At 46.3% G+C, this 27628-nt stretch overlaps 1 protein-coding gene across 1 annotated transcript in view; it reads right to left on the reverse strand.

Annotated features, from left to right (window-relative positions):
- Window positions 1-243: 243 nt before the first annotated feature.
- Window positions 244-27628, reverse strand: part of LOC137877584 (transcription factor IIIB 90 kDa subunit-like) — a 76882-nt gene continuing 49497 nt past the window's right edge. Inside the window, exons 17-19 of the mRNA XM_068717564.1 lie at window positions 12056-12107; window positions 5227-5396; window positions 244-3821 (exon numbers count right to left, since the gene is read on the reverse strand). Coding sequence (XP_068573665.1) covers window positions 5304-5396; window positions 12056-12107 — 145 coding nt within the window. The 3' untranslated portion in view covers window positions 244-3821; window positions 5227-5303. The remainder of the gene's footprint in view (window positions 3822-5226; window positions 5397-12055; window positions 12108-27628) is intronic.

Consider the following 27628-nt stretch of genomic DNA (forward strand, 5'->3'; position numbering starts at 1 on the left):
ACCCTGTGACTCGCATAAAAGGACATCGGAGGGAATCCTCTCTCTCTCTCTCTCTCTCTCTCTCTCTCTCTCTCTCTCTCTCTCTCTCTCTCTCTCTCTCTCTCTCTCTCTCTCTCTCTCTCTCTCTCTCTCTCTCTCCGAGGAAGGGCAGCGAGGTCACAAACAAAACTAAACAGCTCAACTTTAGTTTTTCATCCCTCCCTCCCTCCCTCCCTCGGCTGCACTGTAAAGGTTACTGTAGAAGTTTGGTGTCGGAGGAAGATGAAGTTTCAGTAAAACTCTGCGTAGGTACAGTCGGCCCTCGAGGGAGAGAAGAGCGTGCAGGAGAGAAAGAAGTGGGTGGAAAACTGAGATGGTGGGGGGGTGGGGGCTGACCTGACAGCACAATTACACAGCATCACAAACCATGAAATGGTTTTACGGGCCGTGTGAGGAGAGAGGGGACACTGGCGGAGGGGTCTGTTTCAGAAGGGCCCGGAGCGTCGGCGTGTTTCAAGTCGGGGTTCAGATGTCGGCGGGTGTGAAGGGACGGAAAATTCCCCGAGACGGCTCGAGGCTCACGCCTGACATTTTCACGCCGTCTAATAATCTGTTAATAGGACGGATTTAGCCGCACTTCAGATGAACCGGTCACGGTAACCGAATCTGGGGATTTCTTGTTTCTATGCGTGTTGAAACGAGGTCCTTTAAAAGCTGAAAGTCAATGGTGAGGCACTTTGAGGTAAAGCTTGAGACGTGGTTTTAAATTGGACATGACTTGTCAATTTATTATCCAACACCGGTGCTGTAGCTTTTGGTCAACACATGTAACGCCTACATTTTCATTTTTGTTAAATGTGTTTATCGGTATTCTATTCAGAGTAATAATTTAAATAAATCGTCAATATGTTTTCTCACCACATGACTTCACGTCTCCTCCACTAAGCTGAAGGAGGATAGTGTTCTAGTGAGTTCTTTAGTCGCCTCATTTAGACTCTTTTTAAGACACCAGAGAGGCGTTCACTGACCTGTTTTATAATCAGAGAACTTAAACGTATAAATCTCTTCAGCTGGTGTTAAACAAAGACCTGATTTCAGACATCTAACCGAAAAACCATCAAAAACACAGGTAGACTTGTAGACGAGGAAACACTTCTGTGTTTTAAGACTCATCCTGCAGCACTTTTTAAATGCATTTTGTCTCGGACAGATATTATGACGTCAATCCACCTCCTACGTCAAGGACTTTACATTTCGGACATTGGTAACTTCTAGTTTGACAAAATAAATTTACAGCAATAAAAAAATAAAAAATAAAGCAATACAAGCCGAGGACACCGACATAAACGGGCTGAAAGCAACACAAAGAGCTTCCTCCGTCTCATTTCTTCTGTGTACAAACAACCTGCACCAACAGACTATATCACATAAACAGCCCATAAAAAGGACTTCAACAAAGGCCTGAAACGCGCTTCCACACGAGGTCACATTGCGTCTCCTGGCTGACGCTGAGACAACAACACTATCTTGGTCACACGCTGAGAGAAAAAGCCCTCGCGTGTAAAGACTCGACATAATTCGTCTGACGCGAGAGCCTCCTCCGTTTCAGATTTCCTCCCACTCTTGAGAAGTGACTCATCTTTCTATTGAATCTCCTCACTCGCACCCGGAGACGCCCGATATCTCTGGAAACAACAATACCTTCAGACGGACTGAGAGACGGTGTCCCGGCGCTACCAAGCGTCTCGTCTGATCAAAAGCGTCTCCGGTGACGGTGGGAGGTGTCGGGTCACGGACGGACACGATGCCGATTAGAGTTCAGCCTGAGTTCATCTCTACGCAGAGATGATGGAAGGAAGAGGGAGGAAAAAGTGATTACAAAACTGTGCGGCTGAGACAAAGAAACTCCCCCAAAGGGCTCCTTAAAAAACACAGCTGAAAGTTGATGGAAACAGGTGAACGGAAATAAAAAAGTACCAAGAAGACAAATCTTGAGTATGAGCAAAGCTTAACGTTTCTTTGATCATCGTGAAATATGTAAAAATGGAACCGGCATCAAAAGATAATGTTGACCTGAGACGGACACGTCGATCTCACACACGAATCAGCAGTGAACACGAGTCCACGAGGCTTTAAACGTCAATAAAAACAAACAAACGTGTGGTTTCCCCTCATGTGAAGTCTTTACTGTAGCAGCGAACGCACACAACAATATGCAGATCTCACCAGACACACCGCGTGTGTGTGCGTGTGTTAGTGTGTGTGTGTGTGTGTGTGTGTGTGTGTGCGTCCAACACAAAAAAAAATCATAAAAGCATAAATACAAAATATAGATCTCTTCTCTGATCGGGGTCCATTTCACTCACGTGGAAAATATAATATTGCAGAGAATGTATTTACAACCCCGGCTCGGGTGAAGAATATTGAACACAACTGACACAATCTCATAAATTAAATCCATCAACAGAAAAACTATTAAGAAAAACCAAATCAATAGTAACTTAAAAACTAATCAAACCATCTGATTCCTACAACTAACACTAAAACATTTGATTTATGAATTGTTCAGAAGGCGACATCATAGTGTGTGATCTCACGTTACCCGACCGTTTCATGAGGACAGAGACACAGCCCAGGAGAGACACAGCCCAGGAGAGACACAGCCCAGCAGAGACACAGCCCAGCAGAGACACAGCCCAGCAGAGACACAGCCCAGCAGAGACACAGCCCAGCAGAGACACAGCTCAGCAGAGACACAGCTCAGGGCTCCAGCTGTGAGGCGGGATCAGTTATCAGGAAGTTCTCGAGTGTCGTGAACGCAGAGAGACAGTTTAAGGATCCTACGTTGTTGCATTTGGTTCGACTCAGTAAACACTGACTCGGCGTTCTGCAGCTTAAATTGAGTTCAATTTAAACGTTGACGTCTATAAATGTTTCAGCGGCATTTAAATCACTTTATTTCTATGAGAAGCAGCTTCTTACTTCACATTGAAATATCGTCATTTAACGGACTTCGCCCGTAAAATAAGCATTTGTGTATGAATGACTCACCCTGTGCTACTTTGAACTATTGAACCTCAACAGAGGAATTGAATAGAAGACAATGGAGGCTACATTTGAAACTATATCAAAACATCCGTTTGCAAACTCTCACATGACTCGTGCATTTTAACTTAATAACATTTAGAGGCCCGTTAAACAATAATCTTTGTAAACGGATGTTTTGATGTAGTTTTACTGACTTTTCACCGTTTTTGTTATTCTCCGTTTACGGTGGAGGGATGCGGGGAAAAAGAACGTTTTCTTCAAGAATCAAAGAGGCGAGTAATTAATATAGAAATGGTCATTTTGTGGGAGAAGCATTTCTTTAAACACTTATTTAGATCCTAGTCATCCAGTTTTAACCTAAACGTCGTCGGACCTGCGTGTCAACGAACCAATGTTTACTGGAATATTCCATATGTTTGATTTTACGGTATCATCACTACGGGCGGCTTGTGACCCACGATGACCAACATAACATAACCACATCCCTCATTTCCACTCGAACCGCTCCGTCAGCATCCAAGCGGTGCGTCCTCCCAGTTCGGTCCAGCTGGGATGCCAAATGGTACGAGGAGTGAGGGTTTGTGTCCGGCTTTTGTTTCCGTCCCTGATGGGACTTTCCTCATCGCTCTTACCCGTCACCGCTTCGGTCTGAGGCTGCTGCCATTTTGTGTTCCTGGTGGTTAACGTTTGATGCACTTAAGGATTCAGAATGGTTCCGTACTAGATGGGGATTAAAAAACCCGGAGAAGACCGCCGCGGCGATCACTCGTCGTAATCGACGTCACTGCCGTAATCTGGAGGGAGAAAGACACAGAGGGATCAGAGACACGCGTTCTCTGTACAATGTCTGTGGATTAATATCACCGCTGCATTAATGTGTGTTCTGAAGAGTGAAGCCAATACTTCATGTGTTAAAGCTGCATTCTCTCTAGTGTCCACCAGGGGGCGACTCCTCTGGTTGTATAGAAGTCTAGTCTAAAATGACTCTACTTCTCTCTTGATTTATTCCCTCAGTAAACATTGTAAACATGAGTTTATGGTCTCAATCTCTAGTTTACAGTCTTCTTCAATACAGCATGATGTTCATTTAGTACATTATGCTCCATTTAGAGTCAAAATCAGCCACTTTCTGATCTAAATGTCTTGTTTTTCAGAGCCTTTAATTACTTTTCTCTACCGCACTTTATTTCCTTAAATGAATGCAGCACTATTACTGCTGTACTTTAGATTTTTTCTTCTACTTCTGTCTTGATTTTCCTTTGTTGTCCTTCTTACTGTAATATATTTTAAAGCCTTATACGAAACACTTTGGATTGTTCACCAGTTTCACTCAAACGCCAGACAGAAACTTAGATTTTAATGGCCGCCTCCCCCCCCCCCCCCCCCCGTCACTGTGAGTGGAAGTGCATGTAAAAGAAACGAGGTGTCGCAGGAAGAAAAACAAAAAACACGCTCCGCTTCCTCAGGTTTCTGAAAACACAGCGTCCACAGAGACGCTGTGTTTGGTTTGAGTTCAGACTGGTGAAATGTAAAAACAGGGACTCTGGTTTTAGTCTCCGTCCGGCTCCAGCGTCCTCCAGAGGGGCAGCTCTGAGGAGGGCCGTGACCTCTGACCTCACTGTGGAGCACAAACAAAGAGCTCCCCTACAGGAATCAATTAAGAGCTTTTTACTGCGGCGGAGTCGGGGACCTTAAATCTTAACGGGCAGAGACGTAAAAAGTGAAGAAATTTAATCTTTTCGAGGGGCTCATTAAAACACTCCGGGAGTCTGAGCCGTGACCCGCGGACGACGATTCATTAAAAAAAGTCACTCAAACTATTTCTGAGCGCAGACACTCGGCGTCCGACTGAGAAGTGAGAAAACCGTCTGACACCGTTTGTGTTAACGAGATTTAAATGTGCTGCAGGAAGCAGCACTGAACCGTCACTGAGAAGACTCTCTTCATGTCCAAGAATCTGAAGAACTCACATTTCCTGACTTTGTTCAGCATGTCTTTCTGATTCTGTCTCCTTACGATAAACAACCGATAATTGATCTGCCAATCATCAGAGAGAATAATTAAACACCCTTTCAGTCTGTGCTTGTGTTGGTTTAACATTAATCTCAATATATGAGGATAAACAAGTGATGGATGGAAGTCTGTAGACTGACTGTGTGACTGTGTGTGTGTGTGTGTGTGTGTGTGTGTGTGTCTGACCGTTGCTGCCCATCAGGTCCATGGCGCTGACACAAGCCTCCTCTTCCTCGTCGTCCTCCTCTTCGCCGGCGGCGGCGTCATCGTAGACCACCGGCCCGCTCTCCACCACCACCCCGCTGGCGGGGGGGGGGGGCTCCCGCGGGCACCGGCAGCAGGCTGGAGGTGGCAATCTGGGCAAACAGGAAATATTGTTGGTCGCAAGCAGACGACTTTTTAATATTTTCCTCTGCGTGACACCAGAGTCCTCCCCTCCCCCCCCCCAGGGGAAATCTAATCCAGATCTGATCTCATCTAGCCCACTTCCTTTAAAATGATAAAAATAATAAACAGTACTGGAGGGAGGGGGTGAGCTTCAGGGCAGGTGGAGGTATTTCATCTGCTGCAGCATCCCCCCCCCCCCCCCCCACATATGACTAAACACAGCACCAGAGCGTGACCACGACCTTTATTATCTCGCACCACATTATCGCCTCACGCAGGATTCCACTGTTTAAAATGTGCACCGTGTGCTTTGTTTAGCACAGGAGGGTCAGAAACCAAGCAGAGCCTCGGGGGGAAGATACCCTTCAGAGAGAGATAGAGGATTAAAAGAGAAGGGGTGAGTGTGAAGGGAAAATGTAATTAGAAAGCCCTTTTTACCCCCCCAGTGGGCAACCAGGAGAGTCTTTCCAGTTGCATGCTGGGAGACAGAAATAGAGCTGTTTTTTTTTTAAAACAGAAAACAAGCCCGACACGGGGAGGACATGTTGGCACCAGTAAGAGAAAACAAACAACGGGTAGAATAAAGAATATTTCCAGCAGTGGAAACGATGAGGAGGTATAAATGTTCCATTCCCACAAAGATGAAGAGGAAAAACTGAACCAAACTAAGTAAAATACGATCTCTGAATGAGACCGGGTCATAGAAATGGAATAGGAGTAGAACTGAACTGTTTTTCGAGTACAAAAGAATGCTAATGCTAGTTAGCGAGGTCACTTTTCCTTCTCCAGGGAGAAAGGGAGCGAGGTAACGGAGGACACAGCAAATGTTCGGCCCATTTTCCGTTACCGATGTAGCAGTAGCACGGTGGAATTAGCAAGCGAGCTAACTATCCAGCTGTCCACCAGTTAGCTAGCTAGCTAGCGTGCTAATTTCACGATACTTAAAAACGCAACAATGAGCCGAAACAAAGTTCATCTGGCGACAGCAATCTGCTTCCCCACGCTGTAACAAGAGTTAGCATTACTAGCATGAAGTTGTAGACCTCAGTGAGAACATTACACGTAAAAATGGCCGCTCTGTCCATTGATTTCTATGGGAATGTCCCCTCTTCTCTTGGGTCCGGCGAGAATACAATAGCAGACACCTGCCAGCCAATCAGAATGGCCGTAGGTGGTCCACGGAATAAGACGGCGTATAACACATCAACACTGCTCCGCTGCAGCAACACCAAGTCTACGTATGACGACCGATTCAATACGTTCTGTTTTTAAAAAGGGAAACTCATCTGCTCCGATGTGGTTCTGAGAGAGCTGCTTCCATGTGAGCCGTGTTTATTTTGCTTAGCGATGAACTGTACAGATATCAAAAGACAAACAACCCGTGACACCAGAGAGGAACAGGCGTGGAGGATTTCATTTCTACCCGCCTTCAGGCGAGAGAAACTAATAAAATATCTAAAAACAAGTCTTTTGTTTTCGCGCATTGGTTCAGCTTCAGGAATGAAACAAATCTACTTACTAGGAAAAAAAACCCGTCAAAGTCGGGGTTTTTTCCACAGCGACTAAAAAGGAAACCCGCACGTTATCGCCTTCCTTTCAGCCGGGGCTAATTATAAAGCCGGAGGAGAAGCAGGTGGAGGGTCCACAGTGTGACGGAGAGATATTTCTGTTCTCCTCAGCAACAGGCTGTTGGAGTCCCTGCTGAGGCCCTTCCTTTCTGCCATCTCTTCATCCAATTTGCCTCCTTCCTTTCCTCCCACCTTTCTCTTATTTTATGTTTCCTCTAGTGTGCCTCTTTTATTCCACCCACATCCTTCTCTCCTTCCTCTGCACATCCATTCTCTTTTTGTGGGCTCGTTCTTTACTTCTTCTGCTTTTTTAATGTCCTTAGATTTTTATCTTTTTGTGCCCAACGATCAAACAATACAAAAATAAAAAAAAAAGCATAAAATACAACCAACACAAAAACACCGCAGTGCTTTCCTCTGAGACTTTAACCTCACCGGGCTCCTCATCACAGCCGCTGGACGCCTCATTAGCTGCCGTTGAACACGGGCAGCAATGAGAAGACAGACGTGGAAAAGAATAATTAAAAAGAAAACACGAACACGGTGCTGCGGACTAATTAGGAGGTGAGAGCCGCTAGACGGAGAGGAGACGGAGCGAGATGTTAGTGTTGCCGTGAGACATCGGCGTCCATGTTCTCACAGAGATCACGCCGCACTACGAACATCGTGTTAGAGGAGACTAACTCCGGAGTGTTTACCGCTCGCTCACCGGGTCTTTTATGGGACGTTGACATCTGATCGCCTGCGGTTCACTCATGCGCGGAACGACTGGCAGAACTAAATGAACAGTGAGCAAAAACCGCAGTGTGGATTAATTAATGCTCTCGTTCAGCCGTTTCTCACAGTGTTGTTAAACGGCACGACAACCAGACAGTATGAATTACAGAAAGATCTACATCACGTCCCCCCCGTTGTATGAAATTAATAAATCACAAGCAGCACGCTTTGTTCCGGACATGATTTGCATCATTAATGGAGTCAAAGGATTAATCAGCTTTAAACAAGTTTCCACGATGCAAATGTAAACTATCAAATAGCAATTATTAAGTTTAATTTGGGACTATTTATTCATATCTAGTCATGTCATTTTCTAAAAATCATTTTTACCGTTTAATCCGTCTTATTAGTATCTCAGCCAGGGGATAATGAGATCGGTTGTGTGTGTGTGTGTGCTTAAACGTGTGCGTCTCCGAGTCTGTCCACAGCTAATCTTGCACGCTGCTGCACCGAACTGCTAAATATTTATGGCTCATTTATGGCTTCATGCTGAAGGTTCTTGCCTTTATATTGAACACACTTATCAGATCATAACAATCCCTTATTTACACCGTGGCTGAATGTTGTTTTGAATTCTTGCATTTCTCATTCCCTTGTTTTGGTTATCTACTTGTATTCTCTGCACATATTGTGTTATATATTGTAGGATTGTGTATATAAACTCACATTTCTTCCTGTTCATATTGAAGAGTAACTGTAACTTGCCAATTTCCCTCTGATTCTGATATTCAAATCGGTATTTTCGGAAAGATTAGGTGTGATTTTACCAGCAGACCGTTCTCACTAAAGTATGCTCTAGCGATGGCCGCCAGCATCTCCGTCAAACCTCCAATTACTTCCAAACGTGCGTTGTTTGGATAAACTGAACACACGCTGAGGATCTACATGGTTACTTTCTCCCTTGGAAACATATTAAACTTAATAAAGTGACACATTTACATTTCAAACAGTTAGCTTGAAGCCTAAATAAAAGCTCCAAGTCGCTGAAACGGCCGTGAGACGGAGCTGCATCGACTACAATGAAAAACACGTCTGATACACAATCGACAATTAGACGATTGTTTGTATTCAACCAATCATTGCAGCAGTGGTTGGTGCAGACACACCTGGCGGAGATCTGCACCTTTCCAGTCGTATTTGAGCTTATTTAACGTTTCTTTTACATCACGTCTTAATGCCTTTAAAGCACTTTAATTACCTCGTTGTTGAAACGTTTATTCTTAAGAAGAACCATCTTATGCAACTGGCAAGACCTTTAAGTCTCTGATAACGTTACTGACGTGTCTCTAACTTTGTGTATTAACGTGTTTTACGACCGGAGCTTGTTCGTCCCTCTGCAGCACGGCTCTATCGGGGGGGGGGGGGGGGGGGGGGGGTCAGAGCCTCTACAGGCCGAGCTGAAAACACTACGCGTCATGCGGTTTACCGCCGGCGCGGCCCGACAGCTCCTCTGAGAGACTTACTTCAAATAGACTCAGGCATCAATTGAGTGAGACTATCCTTGCATAAGCAGACTGTAGCTGCAAACGCCAGAGCGACCGTCGGCAGTTCAAAGCCCGCTCTCCCGTGACCTCGTCAACCCTTTCAGATTTCTAAGCCTCTCCGAAAAATCCCCAACGTCTCTCGCTGCTGCCTCCACCGGAGCTTCAGCCTGAATGTGGTTCAAGGGAGCAGGAGAAGAAGAAGAAGAAGAAGAAGAGGGCAGCGGAGAACAGCTGGGCAGAAATCAGCCTGTTTTTCTTGCTTGTAAAGTGATGGTTTCCTCCTCGGCTCGTTTGAGAAACGTACAGACTAATTACCGCGACGCTGAAGAGGAAGAAACAACAATCAGTGTGTTGTTGAGCGCTGGCAAACCTCTCTTTTCAACGTGGCCCCCGTTGCTGCAGCATTACATAACAGGAGCCGCGAGCGAGGAGCAGCCTCGGCCAATGGCGACGGCCGCTTGCTTCCAGTTCCCAGGAGGAGGTTTAAGGGGGGGGGGGGGTGTTGCTAAGTAACAAGCCTTGTTGACCCGGCCCCTCGTGGTAGTGTTTTCTTCCTGGTTGACGGAGCCCGAGCTCCCAGAGCTCCTCCATTCAGAGCTGCCAGCAGCAGGGTGATGGAGGGGAGGGGGGGGGGGGGAGGAAGGAATGTGGGGAAGGAGAGAGGAAATATATAAAAAGGTGGAGGAGAGAAGGAGAGCAGCGGAGCGAAGCGTTAACGGGAAAAAGAGGAGGAGGAGGAGGCGGCGAGGGAATGAAGCGTGAAGTGAAATGATGAGGAAAGAAGGAAAAGAGAGGGAGACTTGGTTCACCTCCATATTCAACTTTAAAGTGTCGCAGATAGAAATCTGAATACAAAGAAACTTCCTCATTGGAGCATTCTTCTTCTTCTTCTTCTACTACTCTTTACTGGCAGACACGTAGCCTTTAGCGCCAACCGTTGACCGAACGACGCTGCAGACGAGTTTATTCGCTCCAAACCAGCTGACCGAGAAATTAGCATTTCTCTTTTCAAATTTCAAAAGTTCGCTTAGATTTCTGTTTGCCGATTGAATAAAAACACGCGTGTGACGGTGAAATCAATATTAAATTGTTCCTGATTCCTGAAATAGATTTAATCTGATGGACGTTTTATTGGGTTTCTACAACTAAATATTTAGTTTCAGCTCTGCATCATAAAGCAGACTTTTAAGCTCTGTGATTGGATGTTTCTTACTGAAATGCACCTTGGGAGTTGTAGTTGACTTCTGTCCTTCAGGTTTACTGTCCACAGGCTTGTAACTTGTAACTTGTTCTAATCTTTTGTTAGAGTTTTACGTCTAACAAAGCGTAACTGAAGAGGAACACGACAGGAGTGGTGAAACGGGAATCGTGAGAAATAAGACTGAAGCAGCGTGAAGCAGAAAGGGAAGACGTGACAGTTAGAATGTGTGAAGTGAGATATGAGGGGAATAAAAAAAGAGCAGAGCGAATATAAAGTCCAGGAAGACACTTTTGAAGATGATGTGAAGCTACCTGCGCTTAGAATTTGGGTCCAATTTAAAATCAAATTAAGAAACAAAGCTGGAAAGAAAGTGGCCTGAAGATGTGGAGCTATAAACGGAGGAGGAGGACTTCCTGTTCAAAGACGTGTGGTCGGACCGGCTTTAGAGCAGATAGGACTCACACTCTGGATTCATCTACAGGCTGACGGTGGGCCAACAAAAAAAAAAAAAAGACCTCTAAAAGTGCTGTTTAAGACATTTTTATGTCCAAGTTTAAGACCGTATTTATTTTAAGACCCTGTCAGAGTTTTTTAGGAGCAGTGAACGCCCTGGAGGGAGGAAGGGAGAGGAGGAGGAGGAGGAGGAGGAGTAATAATGGAAGGGCAAACAAAGACGAAGTGAGCTTCACCTCTCACACATTTATTCTTCCCCGTCTGCTCTGCAGGAGATCTGAGCAATCAGCAATTAGGTTTTAATGGCCGCCGCGGAGAGACCGACGGGGAATTACGGCCCGTCTCCTGCTCCGTTACAGCCACGGCTCTGTTAGCCGGAGACAGGGAGCCTCTGGGTCTGGATCCCTCTTAAAGCAGACAGACACTCCATTTCTTTTTCTTATCGTCATATATTAACAAGTACTGTGTGTGTGTGTGTGTGTGTGTGTGTGTGTGTGTGTGTGTGTGTGTTTTATTCCTCTGTGCCTTAGAACTTGATTCAGGCTCTCTGCACTGTTCTTCAATTAAAGACAAAGATACTGAAGTTTTGCCCCCAAAGTGACAGAAATAGAGTCTGAAAACAATGTGGGCAGTCGTAGTAATAATAATAATAATAATAATAATAATACATAATCAAAATGGCCTCCTGTAAGCACGTCTGATAAATGTCTGACAGCATTTGTCTCTACTGTAAGTGCATTTCATCACGCTTGCGTTATCTGACCTGCTCCACATTTCATTTATCATTTTTAATTTGTTCACGCGGTAAATACTTCTGTATCTCCTAATAATACAAGTTATTGTTTGTTGACGTAAGACATTGTTGGAGCTGCTTTATAAAAACTGTCTCTGTTAGAGGACGGCGAGACAGAGAAGACAACACAGTGAGAGAATAAGTGAGCGAGTGTTTTAGAGAGGAGGCAAGTTATCTGTCCGAGTGATGGACTGTGTGACAGAGAGAGTGTGTGTGTGTGTGTGTGTGTGTGTGTGTGTGTGTGTGTGTGTGTGTGTGTGTGTGTGTGTGTGTGTGTGTGTTAAGTGCAGGAGGGTGAAGCAGAGTGACGGGAGACGAAGAGCAGATGTGGTGAAGACGAGCGGCGGCTCACCTGCTCCACAGCAAGCTTCTTGCTGGGCTGTCCGGTGATGAACGGCTGCAACCTGCAACACAAACCGCAACACAAACCGCAACACACACACACACACACACACACACACACACACGGTTATTGCCTTCATTCCACATGTAAAGTCACATTGCTAATGCAGCAATGCTTTTAGCAGCAACTTGTTGCCATCAGCACAGGTTGGACAATCCCAGTAATACCAGGACCAGCATTCCAACACTACCATCATGTCGTTGTGCGCTGCATCGTTCAGCTCCTCCTAAATATCACAGGCGTTAAACACAGGAGGACAGTTTGAATGATGCTCTTTAGAGCTGCTCACAGCAGTGTTGATACTCTGAACCAAACCAGGTCTGGGTATTCGTAAATCCCTTCGTCGCTGCGCTAAATAACGGCCCGGCTACATCGCCGACGGCTGCAGAAAATGAAGAGCGTTATTCAGCAGGAAGCAGTTTATGAACGTGTAGATTTTATGATGATGTTCATGTTTCTACAGACATCAGAGGAACATAAAATCTTCCACAGTGAGAACACTTCAGATTACGTTTTCTTGTCCTCGTTCCTTCATTTTCCATTTTCTTGTTTTGTGGAGTTCGCAGCACTGGAGGCAGCCGCACAGTACGAGACCGACGACGGCTAAAGACAGAGGAGCACAGAGGAACACAGAGCGTCGTGATCTAAACAGAACAGAACCCTGTCATCACGAACGCAATGATCCCTCGCGTTGTGGAGAGTAGAGCCTGGGCGACGCCGGTTCTGAAGATCAGTCCCGTACCGTCGGTGACGTCATCAACGCCGTTCTTCTCTGGGATGTTTGGTCGATACGTCTGCCAGGCTGACTCATCGAGGGTCTCATCTTCAAACAAGGACGCACGTCGGATGTGTTTTAGGGAAACCTGACCGGAGGAGTCTCCAATCCCTCAGACGGCTCAGTGACATTATAACACATATTAATAATCCTTGTAATATTATTAGTCATTAAGTACAATTACTCTTGCCCCCTGCATGAGGAGCACAGCTGTGTGTTATGAGGGCTCCTTGCAGCCAGTATGATGATATATATATATATATATATATATATATATAGATATATATATATATATATATAGATATATATATCTATATATATAGATATATATATATATCTATATATATATATATATATATATATATAGATATATATAGATATATATATCTATCTATATATATCTATATATAGATATATATAGATATATATATATATTCATTACAGGCTTCACTGTTGACACAATAAAGGTTGAGGATTTCATTTCCATTACTACGGCTGCTCTTTGAGTCGCTCTCGGCTTCAGGCGACCGGCTCGAATAACAAAAGAGAGCAAGAAAAAAAAAAAAAAAAAGGAGAATGGTGTGAATGTGAAATGAGACCAGAGCTGTGACTGACAGGCAGACTGACTGTCTGTGAGCACGATCTCTTCCTCTAGACCGCCACAGAGATAATCAGCGATGAACGTACCACCGCCGATAATTCCTCAGCAGCCGTCCCTTCCGTCCCACCGGCTGGAATTAGCATCGTTCCCAGAGGCCCCCCCCCCGCCCACCCGGCCCGGTACTGAGCCCTCCCTGGAGGCTTACAGTAAATGCACAACTCTCGCTGATAAGAGAGAGAACGCGAGTGAGCTTTTAATTAATCTGCTTTAACCAGGGGGAAAGAGAGGGTAAGGAAAGAGGGGGAGGATGGGTAACATGCCATCTTCACCCCCCTCCCCTCCTTTTCCTCAAAGCTCATTAGAAAATCCCTGCCAGGCTGGCGAAACACTCCCCCGCTGAGAGAACTATTCAGGGCCCTAGTACATGTGCTGGACTATACTCGCTCCCCTGGGCCCTGACCCCGGAGGAAGGGAGGAAAGGGAGGGAGGGATTAGAGGAAGGTAAGCAAACAAGCAGAGAGGTGAGGAAAAGGGTGAGGAGGAGAAGGAAGCACCAAGGAGCCAAGTGAACAAATAATGAGGTGGGCTGGCACCGTGTAAAGGGGGGCGGAGGGTTCAAGGAAGCAGAGGAGGAGGCAAGGAAGGAGGTTACACGGAAGTGATGGGGAAAGGGAGGAGGAGAGGAAGAGGAAAGTGTGGAAGAAGAAAGGATAGGAGGAGTACATTCGGGGTTAAATCTCATCAAAAGGCCGTCGATCACATGAGGATCAATAATTAATAATTAGGAGGTTTCGATGGTTTTTCATTCTGTTGTTGTTGTTGTTGTTGTTGACGACAAAGCGCTGTGAAATGGGGGTTCGGCAGAATAATCTATCTTTGGTGAATAGTGAGGAGGGTTCTGAGATTAGAAGAAGAGTCGTGAAGCTCTGCGGATGAAGGAGATATCCTCCTCATCATGCTGTAGCATCGTTAGCATGCTGACGTTAGCACGTAGCTCAGTTTGGGTTCCATTCATCACGTAGAGGGTTTGACATCTGGTTCGAGTGAGTCAACCTCAGCGGACTGAAGAATGGAGGCTTCTTCAGCTCTGAAAACTCTTCTATAGATATTGTCATATTTCATGAAGTCAGTAGGAATGATCCTCAACGTGAAGTAGTGTGTTTATGCTGCACACAAACACACTCTCCTCCTCACATACAGATTCTCTCCATTTCCACATTAGACGTTTCATTTCCCGTTTCACATCATTGTCCTCTTACAGCTGGTTGTTCGTGTGTCTTCCTGACGTTGTGATGCGGTTTAGCTCGTTAGCATCGAGGTGAGTTCTACTTCCCATCACGGCCTCTGTGTTTCAAATAGACTGAGACAAACCAAAGTCAAGAGGGAATCATTTGATTATTCATGCAATAATCCGATCAATAACGTGACGAGGAGGAAGAGGAGGAAGAGGAATTATCTCCAAACTGGGGTTTGAATGAAATTAGTGCTGCGATGAGCTCGGACGTAAATAAATGATGATAATAATCTGAGCGCCCAACTCGATTTTCCAGCTGGGGACTGGATCCTCCGAGACGCACACACACACACACACACACACACACACACACACACACACACACACACACACACACACACACACACACACACACACACACACACACACACACACACACACACACACACCTTCCTTCATTGCAATTAAATCAGGCATAATCACAATAAACCCACACACACACACGCAACTGTGGTGCCCACTCATAGTTTCCCAGACACAAAAGCACACACACAAGCATACAGAGTTACACACACAATGCAGACACACACACACACACACACACACACACTCTCACAAATGAGAGTTGTGTCCATTCAGGCTGCAGTGCATTGTGGGCCTGATGTGCAGCTTGGCAGCAGGAGACGCACATTCAGCCAAAAGAACCGATTGTGTTTTCTTCTCCTCTGGCCGGTCCACACACAGCACTGACCCCATTTAACACACACACACACACACACACACACACACACACACACACACACACACACACACACACACACACACACACACACACACACACACACACACTCTTCTACTATACTTATGAGGACTTTCTATGGACGACCTTGTCGCATTGCATCACTCGGTCCTCGTCATCTGAAGTAGAGGAAGCACCGTTGACCCGGCGGTTACTGGAGGACCGGTTCCACCACGGACAGACATTAATTGCTAAAAACTATTAAAAAAAGTAGCACAACACAACATGAAGTGCTTGTGAAAAGCTGGACTATATAAAGTCACTGAAGGGATCCGACTAGGGAGCCGTTTCCCCCCCCCGCCTCCAGCCTTTATGCTAAGCTAAGCTAGCCGCCCCCAATACTTAACGCACAGACTCAGCAAATCTCCCACCTACAAGCTCCGCCCCGTCACGACGGCAACAACCCAACAAGTGTAACGACAGGCGCTCAGACGTCTCCCGTTAAAGGACTTCTATCGTTAACGTCTAAGAGGCTCGTTAAGAAAATCACCGCTTTAATTTTAACTCCCAACAACCTGGAGGGGGTTTCCATCACTTTAGTTATGCTGATGAGAAGATTTGGTTCACTCACACACACACACACACACACACACACACACACACACACACACGGCCATATTTAATAACCCACTAACCCGTCCGTGGCCGTTTGATGGGAGCTGTGACATTTCTCCAGATGGATGGGATTTCTGGGTCATTTAGCGCCCGGCTGCGCACTGCAGCGCTGCGTTCTCCTCCGCAAGATATTTTTGGGGACCGTGACCGGTCTTGTGAACAGAGATTAACCATTCATTGAGACTGGGAGGCTCTAAACGGCTGTGCTAAACACACACACACACACACACACACACTAATTAATGGGAGATAGTGTGACAAGGAGGGCGTGCAGTGCAGCTTTCTGATGGAGGGAAACGAAAGCTTGAGACAGAAAGAGCGTTTCATAAAGTATTGCAGTGTTAAGAGGCAGAGTTGACTGTGTGTGTGTGTGTGTGTGTGTGTGTGTGTGTGTGTGTGTGTGTGTGTGTGTGTGTGTGTGTGTGTGTGTGTGTCGTCACAGGCCGGTGGCATGACCAGAGGGGAGGATCACAGTGTTACACACCACTAATCACACAAATGGGGAGGATCACACGCTATTAAAACACACACACACACACACACACTGAACTTAGGCCTTAAAACAAATGACGTTAAAGAGGAAAAAAAACATTTAAAAGAGAATAAAACCAAAAAGCAGATAACTGAAGGCTTTGATGTTTCCAACTTCATGAGCCGTAAATTAGGAGAAGGTTCCCTCAACCCTTTTGTGTTCTTTGAAGTACAATGATATCTGTGTTCTACACATAGAACACAATGGAACTGAACAGAACATGCAGCTTCTTCACAGGAGGGCTGAAGAGATGAAAGGACTCCAAATGTAGAGAAATAAGAACACGATTTAAAGAATAACATGCGTTACAAATTAAAGAATACAAAACCAATTAGCATACAAATAAAATACTGCTTTAAAATATGAAAAGAATAGATGCTGACAGATATAAATACACTATTTGGTCAAAAGTATGTGGACACGCCTGTTACTACACTCCTTAATCTCCATCGTCACGTGTATTTAAATACATAACGTGTGTATCCGGGGAGGACGGAGGCAGTAATTCATCTTTTCATTCTGGTGCTCCATAGCAACAGCAGTAACCATTACCGGCGACTTCCCACGAGCATCTGTTAAGTGCTGCTTTTAAAAAGAAGAGGTGCCCGGTGGGGAACGCACTAAAACACCTCCATCTCTTCAGGTACCATGGAAATAAATGGAACTTCCACACTTCTACTGTAACATACTCCATCACAGGTTCACGTCCGTTACACTGATCACTGGAACCACAACAGTCCTCTGCCGTCGCTCATCCAATCTGATCAGAAGATAAGTTCACTCAGTAGAGTTCACACCTTTACCTCCCTCCATCCTCCCTTTACAGTCAAGATGGCGGCCGACGCTAAACAAAACTGTGATTTACTCTGCAGATTTCTGAAACCAAACGTTTCAATGGACGGCAGCTTTCGCGCCACGACAAAGGCCACGATGTGACCTAGAACTGACGGGACGAGGCTCGCCTTCAGCCTCGCAGATTGCCGGAAAATAAAGTTGTTGATCACTTGCGGCTCCAAAACAGCAAGTTAAGAGGATCGAGGAGTCGGCAGTCGATGATGCTATAAAAACAATCCCTCCAGGGAAACCGGTGGCACAGATAACAAAAACACTTTTCTTTCACATGGTATCGTGGTTCACTTTAGTGGATCACTACCTATCGGGTACGGAGTTAAATCGGCAGCTGCTCCCGTTTGAAATGAGACCAAACTCTTCTATAGATGAGCCACGACAAAAGGCCATAACGTGGCCTGCAACAGTCTACGAAGATGTTGTTTTTATCCAGCCGGGCCCCTACCGGCCCTTTAAGAGAAGTGAGGAGTCAGCAATGCTATAAAACAGTCAATAAAACGTTTTTTTTTTCCTTCAAAAGAGCGAATTGCCGCAAGAGGTCCTCGAGCATACAGTCATAAAATATTAAGTTAGTGGGTCCATCAGTGTGTGAGACTAGCTGTGGACAGACAGAGAGACACACACACACACACACACACACACACACGGTTTCCCTACAGGCTTATGCCTGGCAGAGATCAAAACAGTAGCTAGTGTGTAAACTTTAAAATATCTGTTCAATGTGACACGTCGTTACTTTGAAGCCTCCACCGAGAGATGAATACGAGTCCAATGTTCTCTCTCTTTTAGCTCCGCTTTTGGTCTCCACCTTAGAAAAACGCTTTTTTAAATATTACGGTAGGAAACGGCAGCAGTAGTTTGGGGATTTATTGACATTTCGGTCAGGAAAAACTTTGCTTTAATTATGCAGACATTCTTCAAACTTTGTCAAAAAGGAGGTGAGCGTTTAGAACTTGTAATCCCTCCCTGTGGGACCCGCTTCCCACCATCGGCGGGAAGTCGCATCGTCTTAGTATTCGAGCCCTCACTCGGCTCAGGCTCACTTCGTCAGATGTTCTTTTGCTCCTCGCTTCACTTCCCCCGCAGACTCGTACTCGCGTCGTCTCCCCGAGTGACCCGGGCTACTGTCTGCATGATCACATGCGTCCTTTGTCCTCCGTAAAGCACTTCAGCCCCGTGTCTTCAGAGCCCTTTGTCAACACGGTGGGAGTGTTAATGATTTCCTAGTAAAGGCAGATGGTTTTTCTCCTGTTCGTCGTCATTCAGGTCTCCTCAGTTTAGATTTAGAGCAACCTAAACAGTTTGATTTGACCGTCAGAGCTGTCACTGGAAGTGCAGAAACAAATGAGCAGTTTATTGTAGTTTCTGAGTGACATTTGATGGCATTAAATGAAGTTAATTGATCGCCGCTGTGAGGATTTGTTTTGTTGATATAACCACACAAGATTAATGTGAAGCAAAAAAGGTTCCCAAATCATCTCATTATAAGAGTTCTTCAGTATTAACTGGTAGAACATTTTATATAATGAATATTTGCGTTGCTAATGAATCTGCCCTTTTATTTTCTTGACTAATCTTTTAATTATTAGAGATATAAATATGGTAAAACATGTGTTTTTTTAAACGGTCGTCAGCGTCCCAAAGGTCAAGATGTCTTCAAATGTTGGTGTTGTTAGGAGCTACCGTTCACGGCCTCCTGCGTGACAGCAGCGATTAATCTGAGCTCAGTGGGAGGAGTCAAGTCACCGGGGGAGGTCGGAGGTCAACCGGCCGTCAACTGAGCCCGACGGCGGCAGACCTCTGTCTCCACGGAGACCGCTCACAGCAGCGGGGAGTGGCTCCGGACGCGCAGTCAGAGCTCACCGCACGACACGGCCGCCGCCAATAAATCACTCCCCGAGGAACACACACACACACACACACACACACACACACACACACACACACACACACAGACACACAGACACACAGACACACACACACACACACACACACACACACACACACACACACACAGACACACACACACACACACACACACACACACGAGATGAAGCTGGTTGAGTTTCTCCTGCAGCCTCAGTTGCAGAAAAAAAAAAGCTCCATAAAAATCCTCTTCTTGTTGTTTTTGTCTACATTTTTCTAAATGTTTGGGTTTTGTTTTGCTCGTTTTTATCTCGTGCAATAATGATAATGAAGGTAAACAACATATTTCTACTGAAGTACAAGTATAAAAGCAAGTATTTGCATCAAACTGTACTTCAAAGTAGTTCACTGTAGGCGAGAAGAGGAACCTCGTGTTCTGAACTTCCTCCTCGTTTCGCTGAATCACATCTCCTCCTCCTCCTCATCTGCTCACTGAAACATCCTCTCAGCCCCCTGCCTCCTCAGCTCCCTGCCTCCTCAGCTCCCTGCCTCCTCAGCTCCCTGCCTCCTCAGCTCCCTGCCTCCTCAGCTCCCTGCCTCCTCAGCTCCCTGCCTCCTCAGCCCCCTGCCTCCTCAGCTCCTGCTCGTCCTCCATCGTGTTGTTACGGTGTCACACGGTGACTGGTCAGCCTTTGAACATCAAGTCCGTATCGTTTGTCCGGATGTCTTGGCTTTTTTTGTGACCTTAATGTTCTGTAAAGATTTGCCCTTCAGTTGGGTTTTTAAATGGTGTCGCGATGCATTTAAAGGAGGCTGGAAGAACTAGTGACATCGACTGTTACAGAAGATTCTGGTCACATGTCGCAGAGGTCCGGTTCAAGTACAAGCTGCATCATCAATAACCGGCTTTCAAGAGTGCTTTAAGAGTTCAGGTTGAACTTTCCCTGTTTTCTCTCAAAGCTCTCGGTCTGCCTGGCCTCCTCACTTCTTCACCTTGTTAAAAGTATAAAAAGCTCTTCTGTTCGTCTCTCTCTGCCTCCTTCACCTCCTCGAGGAGGTCACATCTTCCTCTTTCTGTCCGTCCTCTCCTCTCTTACCTTCCTATAAAAATAGCTCCTCATGTTTCTCTTTTAGCTCCTCCTCCTCCTCAAGGTTCCTTTTTGTGCAAAACTTTTCACTTTAGTTACAAATTATTCTTATCACACTCTATTTAACACTAATGTAATAAATGCATGTGAACAACTAACACATGTACTATGAAGTTTTAAACCCTTCTGTTGATGATATGTACACGTGGATCAACAGCTTCTTTATATCACACGGAGTACATTAAAGGTACTGGCTGCCTCGGATGGTAAAAAATAAACAATAAAACGGTAGAAAAACGTTATTTGTAGTAAAAGGACTAAAACTGTCTGTTGGGTCACCTTCACTATAAAGACACATCAAGGTCTCTCTCTGCATATGAAATGTCTGTTGACTTGTGGAATTAATGTGTTTATGAATTAACACCAACTCTTTGAGCACATACTGTACATACAGGGGGAAGCACAGACGGTGAAGAGACACGCATTAATAAAGAGACTCTAGTTTGGTCGGACAGGAGGAGACTGACCCTCCGGTTACAGGACGACCTGACCTGAGCCACGTCCGTAACAACGCGTCTCCTGACCTCCACCAGAGGAGGTGAACGCCGCTCTTTCAACAGATCTCATCTGTAAATCCTCATTTCCATACGAACGCCATGTTAACGTCGTTGTGTTCACTGACGATGATGACTAATCTGCAGTCGCAACATTAGACGCACGTTATTGCAAAAATTCGCTCGACTGTGAACAACCTTCACCGGCATCAGAAACGTGAGCGATCCCACACCGTGTCATTATTCTACAGGCTTTACATCGTGACACAAAGGTTTACTCAGTAACGGCATCACCGCCGTTAAGATCGGTTTCCAATGAGCCTCGTTTTCACTGATCTCCAGGACAAAGGCAGTGAGGAGGAGGAGAGCGCTCCCGATTCCCCCCCGAGATGACGGACGACCCGGCGCCGACCTCCGGTTCTGAACAGTGAAGCCGAAGCTTCACGTCTTAAAGCTGCATTCTCTCTAGTGTCCAAATGAACAAATGAAAGAAGCTACAAAAAGTCGGCGGATGACGTCACGCGCTCATTTGCATATCGGCGCCCGTCTTTGCGAATACATCAACATTAAGCTTGGCGGTCGCGGCGCCGGAGAGACCTCCCGCTGTCGGCTGTGATTACATGAATGAATTACAATATAATGTCTTTGACGACTTTTCTTGCTTTTTGCCTGATGGTCTGAATAAGCCGCTGCATGTTTTTTTTGGGGCTCTGAGGAAATAGGAAAGGGATCCGGTTGTCTTTGCGACAGCGACAATAACACCACTTTGTTGTCTAATGTAAATCCTCCTTAAGAGCAAATGAAAGTATTCGACTGCATCCAGAGCGGAGGCTTTCCTTCCTGCCAACAATAACTAGCAAAGACAGATTCCTTTGTCTCTACTAGTTCCTCTCCTCCGTCTACATTTAAGGACACATTCCGCTTTCATCTCTTCCCTCTTGAACACAATCACTCATCTACTCGACGCACTTTCACCACAACCGAAGCGCCCGGCGTTCACTTTTATCTCTCCTTCGTCTGCGCTGCCCCTTCAGGCTTCGGCGGCGCTTCACGACTCTCTCGTTGGCCGATCCGGACTTCCTGCTCTGCCGTCACGGGGGTCAGACTGGGACAGATGTGGAGGAGCTGCTGCTCCATCACGTCCTCCTCAGCTGGTGTGTTTTTATCTTACAGAGACTTCACACCCGTCTCCCATCTATTAATCTCAGCCTCCCCATCCTGTCTCACTTTCCATCCTTTCACTCCCGTCTGTCTCACCCTCCCTCCCTCATCCACTCCGCCGCGACTCCCTCTGTTAGGCTATCAGTCTCTGCCGGGCTTAGCGGCTCGTTCCTAATCAGCTTACTGCCAATGAGACTAAGCCTGAGCTGAAAAGGCGATTGAGGGAGGCAGTTTAGCCACTGGCTGACAACTGGCAATAGCCGGGGGGATGGTGTCAATAAAACTTAGCGGGAAGGGGAATAAAAATTTTTTTTTTAAATGAAACTAATACATCATCTTGGGTTTTTTAAAGAGAGTGGAGCCCGACTTGAGAGTGAAGATAGGGCGGGACAAAAGAGGAAGTATCTGGGTGTTAAAGTGTTCAGCTGCTGAGCCGTGGCTCCGTGAGGCCATGAACTACCACAATAGCATCAACTCTTATGGTGTCAACATTTTTGGTCGCTGGCTGGGCCGTTTCTCTCTCTCTCTCTCTCTCTCTCCGTGGATAAGCCGTGGATAAAAACCGGGATGTTTTCCAAATGGCCCAGTTTCTTAAGAGTTTCCCCTCCTTTCGGAAAAAAGTCCCAGCCCTGGCTGTCCCATTAGTTACAGTGTGAGCCGCGCTGGAGAACAAAGGTTTGGCCGTTGAAAAGCTGTTTGGATAAAAAAAAAAAAAAGAAAAAAAAAAAGAAGGCTGCAGAAGGGAAAAGCTGCCGTCGCTGCGAAGCGAGCAGAGCCGGATGTCCAGAATCAAAGAGGCGCTCTCATTCCTCTGTTTTCATGAGGAATGGGTTCGTCGTTTGGGGAGGTGGGGGGGGGGGGATTAAATGTGCGAGCATCTCTCCGGATGAGAGTGGAGGCTGAAAGACCAGGATGTAAATGTGCTTCATTTAACGTGCGAGCAGCAGTGGGATTCCTGCAGGAGCCTCTGGCATGTACCGACGAGCATGTCACGGCATTACTGGACAGATTTGTGAGGCGAAATACTAAAAAGTACCCAAATCACTGTGGAGCGGAGCTCGTGTTAACATTCAAGACCCGACGCCACGCTTTCTCCTCTCTCTCTCTCTCTCTCTCTCCGGCTCTTTAAACACATTCCTGCATATGAATGCAGAATCTGAGGCCAACGGGGGAAGATTTCGGTAATCGGACGTGTTCTGGTTTGTAGGCACCAACCCCAGCAGAAGAGGAGGGAACAAGCAGACGACAAGCTCCGGTTCTGAAGAGTGAAGCTAAAGCTTCATGTGTTAAAGCTGCATTCTCTCTAGTGTCCACCAGGGGGCGACTCCTCTGGTTGTATAGAAGTCTAGTCTAAAATGACTCTACTTCTCTCTTGATTTATTCCCTCAGTAAACATTGTAAACATGAGTTTATGGTCTCAATCTCTAGTTTACAGTCTTCTTCAATACAGCATGATGTTCATTTAGTACATTATGGAACATTTAGAGTCAAACAGACCATAAAGCAGGGGATGCTTTAGGGGCGGGGCTACACAGTGATTGACAGGTCTCTATGTCATTCCTCCTCAGTCCAGATGTGGTCACTTCCTGTTCACTGGTTGGGAAAAAGCTAGACGACGACGGCCAAAATGTCAAAATCGAGGCTTCAAAACGACAAACCAATGAATGGACAAAAACTAAATCTTCAAGAAGTGAAGGTAACACGAGGCCATTGTGTGGCTAAAAGTATTCCTTTAAGTAAAGATGTGAGCTTTACAAATAACCTTGACCACAAGTAGGAACTCGTTTGGTCTCAAAAATTGCCAAGTCAGCTTTTTTAAAACGAACAACCGGCGAACACGTAATTCCTGAAAAGCTCTTGCTTTTGCAGAAACAAGCTTTTAATCTCATCAGCACTACGTGGTTCGTCACATGGCTGCTGGAGGGAGAGAGTGTGTGTGTGTGTGTGTGTGTGTGTGTGTGTGTGTGTGTGTGTGTGTGTGTGTGTGTGTGTGTGTGTGTGTGTGTGTGTGTGTGTGTGTGAGAGAGAGTCTCTGTCCGTCTGTTTGTCTGCTAACCTCCACCAGCATCCAACGGGTCATTGGTCACAGTTTGCAAAGGGGAGGAGAAGGAAGGGGGGGGGGATCAGAGGCTTACAGGGAGGGGCTGCAAACCACAGACAAATTACACACCCTCCCCTCCCACAGCTGGTCGCATAACAAGGAGCAACATCCTCCTCCATCGACCCCCCCCCCCCCCTTTCCCTTCACTGCGGCTGGAGATTCAGCTCCGTTTTTCCTGTTTCTGTAAAGTTTTTTTTCCAACGCTCGGATGACTTTTTGACTTTCTCATGACACCTGCTCTGACAGGCAGAAAAACTCCAAATGGGAAGTATTCACTTTTTTTTTTTTTTCTCCCCTCGGCCGTGGAGAAGCGGCGTCAACATCTGGCCAGAAAACTGCTGAGCGCTCCAGTTTGAGCTCAGGCTGTGGGTCCGATCCTACATTTCTGGAAAAGTCAACACAGACCAAAGAGGTTGCCCCCTCCCCCCCCACGACTCCTCCTCTCTCATGCAGTGAGGAATTCTCTTTTTAGTCTCTAAAAACAGATGGGGGGGGGGGGGGCTTTGAATGGGCGAAGAACAGATGAAGAAGCAGAGGAGAAAAAAATATCACTGGAGGGCAATTATCTGGGCTATTTCTGGAAGACTGCTTTTCCATCCTCCAGTAGGGATGGAGGGAACAGGGAGGGTCTGTTTGGCAGCTGGCTGGAGGAGGTGGAGGGAGGAGAGACAGGAGGAGGAGGAGGAGGAGGGGGGGTAGAAACAGAAAGAAGGAGAAGTGAACGGGACGTTTGAAAACTAAAAGACCGTCCAGCACAGTGAGTCCAGCAGAGGTGTGAAGGGCCGAGTCAGGAGTGAAAGATGAAGACAAGGGGAGGAAGGGAAGGGAGGAAGGGAAGGAGGTGAAATGTGACGTAAGGACAAGATAACAGAGAGAAGAGCTGCAGGCCTGAGCTTTGAAGGCTGGTTGTCAGCAAGTAAAGACACTAAGTTGAGGGAAAAAAAAGACAAATTGACAAAGAGAGGATGAAGCAGATCAGAGTTCAAACAGGAACTAGGTGAGAATAAGCGACAATGAAGTGAGAAGTAGATCTCCTGAGGAGGAGGAGAGGTCCAGAGAGCATTATAGAAACAGCTGAAGAAGAAATACTGGACCTCTCAGAGACGATAAAAGTCACTCCTTCTGGTGAAGACGAGACTCTAAAAATCTAAGTGCATCTGTCTCTCAGGGCTGAAAGGAACCAGACCAGAGGAGGAAAGAGATGTAAATGAGCAGCTGCTCCTTCCATCTGAAGACAGACTGCATAGAGAACACTGATGGCAGCTCCCATCAACACGGTCACAGTTCACATTCAAGTCTGTGGGCGATCGGCGGTTCGATCCCCGGCTCCGCTAGTCGCACGTCGAGGTAACGAGCAAGACACCAAAATTGCTCCCGTAGCTGTGACCTCTGACCTCTGACCTGTGAAATATGTCAACCGAATTCTGAAAGGTGCTTCATCAATGAACTTGTCTTGTGAGTTTAGGAGGACGTTTGTGAAGACGTTCCCATCAGGGACGGACCTGATCGCTGTTGAAGTCTTGTTCTTTGTGTTACATCTGCCTTCTGTTGCGCAACCCTGTGCTGCCAAATGAAAACTAACGATCCCTGAATCAAATATTCTGTTTCTCACATCAGCTCAGCAGACTTCTTAACTTGGAACAGTGGTTCCAGTAAACAGCCTGTAAATCATCCTCTCCATCACGTCAAGCCTCCACTTCATGTAATCCACTAAATGAAATCCTGTCAGACCTTTAACTACAAGTAAAGCAAGATGTCCGCCAAAGACGCGGCGTCTTCCCGTTCACTCAAACTGCTCTGGTGGACCTCCGTCACAGCGATGCTGCAGCTCCTCCTCAGAGTCCTGTGATCAGACTTGTCCCAGTCAAGTGAGGCTAATTTGCACCATGTTTTTTTTTTTTTGTAAAGTGCAAACACTTGAGCGGAAAGAGATCAAGAGAAGAGATGAAAGACACAAAAGAAGAAGAAGAAGAAGAAGAAGAAGAAGAAGAGAAGAAAAGGCAAAGAACTCGTTAGTTGCAAAAAAAAAAAAAAAAGCCCAAAGCGAGAGCGGACCTGATGGTGCAGATACAACGAGCCCAGAGCTGCTGCTGAGGGCTTTAAACTGAGCGACACGCCGAGGATTAGAGAAGGAGGAGGATGGAGGAGAGGAGAGGAGGAGGAGGAGGTCGGGAGAACAAAACCCCCCCCCAAAAAAAGTCAAGATAAAGAAAGTGTGGAGAAGACCGGGACGAAAGTAGAGCAGAGAGAGACAGAGAGAAGATGGGGACTAAAGTGAGAGGAAATGGAGGGGAAAGAACAAGAAAGCAATAAGAGACCCTGAAAGAGGACGGAGAAGGAAAGAGGGAGGTAAGTGGAGGAGAGAGAGAGAGAGAGAGAGAGAGAGAGAGAGAGAGAGAGAGAGAGAGAGAGAGAGAGAGAGAGAGAGAGAGAGAGAGAGAGAGAGAGAGAGAGAGAGAGAGAGAGAGAGAGAGAGCACTTTGAGAGGAGAAGAAATGACGGCAGCAGGATTGTTTCTAGGAATTGCTTTTTCAGGTGGTCGCCTGAAGCCGACAACAGATCTGGAGATTACTGAAAGATACGAACGCTTGACATTTTCTCTTCAAAGGACGACTTCCAGCAAACGCTCACGGAGCTTCTGACGTCTCGACGGGCAGAAAGGAGCAGACGCTCGACGACCGACGGCGTCACAGGGAACATCAGTAGAGGACGTTTACAAAAATCACGCTAAGTGTCCTTTAAAAGACGGGTTAGCTGTGTGAGACACCTACACCTCACGTCTTTGATGAGCAGTCGAGCTCATCAACTAAGACCAGGACCCCCCGGAGACTCAGACTCTCACATCAACACATTCCTGCACAAGTCCTCATGACGCGACGTTAGAATCACGTCATGCTGTGTGATCTCAACAGGCCTGATTCTCAGAGCTGCTGTGTTTTTTAAATAAATCTTCGTGAGAACTAATTTGAAAATCAGAAGGACTTACAAAGAGTGGGGGGACCTTCTGCAGGTCAAGCACACTTAATGACGGATTATGTGTCAATGACGCGGTGCAGAGCACAAACACGCTACAGTGACATAAAGCTGAAACATCAGGTCCTTCAGGAGTGCGACGTGGAAAACAAAAAGCTGAAGTTAAACATGAGGCGATTAATGAGTTGCATTTTAAAAAAGAGACGGAAGAAGAGAAGATATGAAGCGCAGCAGACGAGGGGGGGGAAGAAGAGAAAGACTCCGGGCCGATCTTCAGCGCCGAGCATCCACCACCCCGGAGCGGAGAGGAGGGAGGCCGGACCACAATGCCTCAGTGTAGCCCCCTCAGCGAGGCCTCAGAACAAGGCACAATG

Source organism: Cebidichthys violaceus, unplaced genomic scaffold (assembly GCF_023349555.1).
Source record: "Cebidichthys violaceus isolate CVI_PGR_0920_01 unplaced genomic scaffold, fCebVio1.0.p SCAF_22, whole genome shotgun sequence".
In the NCBI taxonomy this organism is placed as follows: domain Eukaryota; kingdom Metazoa; phylum Chordata; class Actinopteri; order Perciformes; family Stichaeidae; genus Cebidichthys; species Cebidichthys violaceus.